The sequence below is a fragment of the Buceros rhinoceros genome, unplaced genomic scaffold (assembly GCF_000710305.1).
Source record: "Buceros rhinoceros silvestris isolate BGI_N320 unplaced genomic scaffold, ASM71030v1 scaffold21404, whole genome shotgun sequence".
NCBI classification, from domain to species: Eukaryota; Metazoa; Chordata; class Aves; order Bucerotiformes; family Bucerotidae; genus Buceros; species Buceros rhinoceros.
In genome coordinates this window covers 8,512-8,764 of record NW_010407907.1, presented here as the reverse complement: position 1 = coordinate 8,764, position 253 = coordinate 8,512, and the positions used below count along the sequence as shown (strand labels likewise).

The 253-nt window shown below is 65.2% G+C and overlaps 1 protein-coding gene across 1 annotated transcript in view; it reads left to right on the top strand.

Annotated features, from left to right (window-relative positions):
• Positions 1 to 63: 63 nt before the first annotated feature.
• Positions 64 to 253, top strand: part of TMEM214 (transmembrane protein 214) — a gene marked incomplete at both ends in the record, with an annotated part of 8,573 nt that continues 8,383 nt past the window's right edge. Inside the window, one exon of the mRNA XM_010134687.1 lies at positions 64 to 102. Within this exon, the coding sequence (XP_010132989.1) occupies positions 64 to 102 (39 nt within the window). The remainder of the gene's footprint in view (positions 103 to 253) is intronic.

Sequence of the window (253 nt, the reverse complement as noted above, 5' to 3'; positions counted from 1 at the left end):
CCTCGGAAGCAGCACGCGGGCAAGAGCGCCAAGAAGGCCTCAGCGAACGATGCTGCTGTCAAGCCAGGCAAATGCCGCTCGCTGGAGGAAGCCCTGAAAGCTGTGAGTGTGCCCAGGCAGTCCGTGCACCCGCAGCCACCTTGCTGTGCTGGTCTGCAGGGGGCTGGTCCCTAGCCCAACCCATCCCTGCCAACCTGATGGCGGCCAGCTCGCTTCCAAACCTGTTCACAAGGCAGGGCCAGTGCCCCACGGG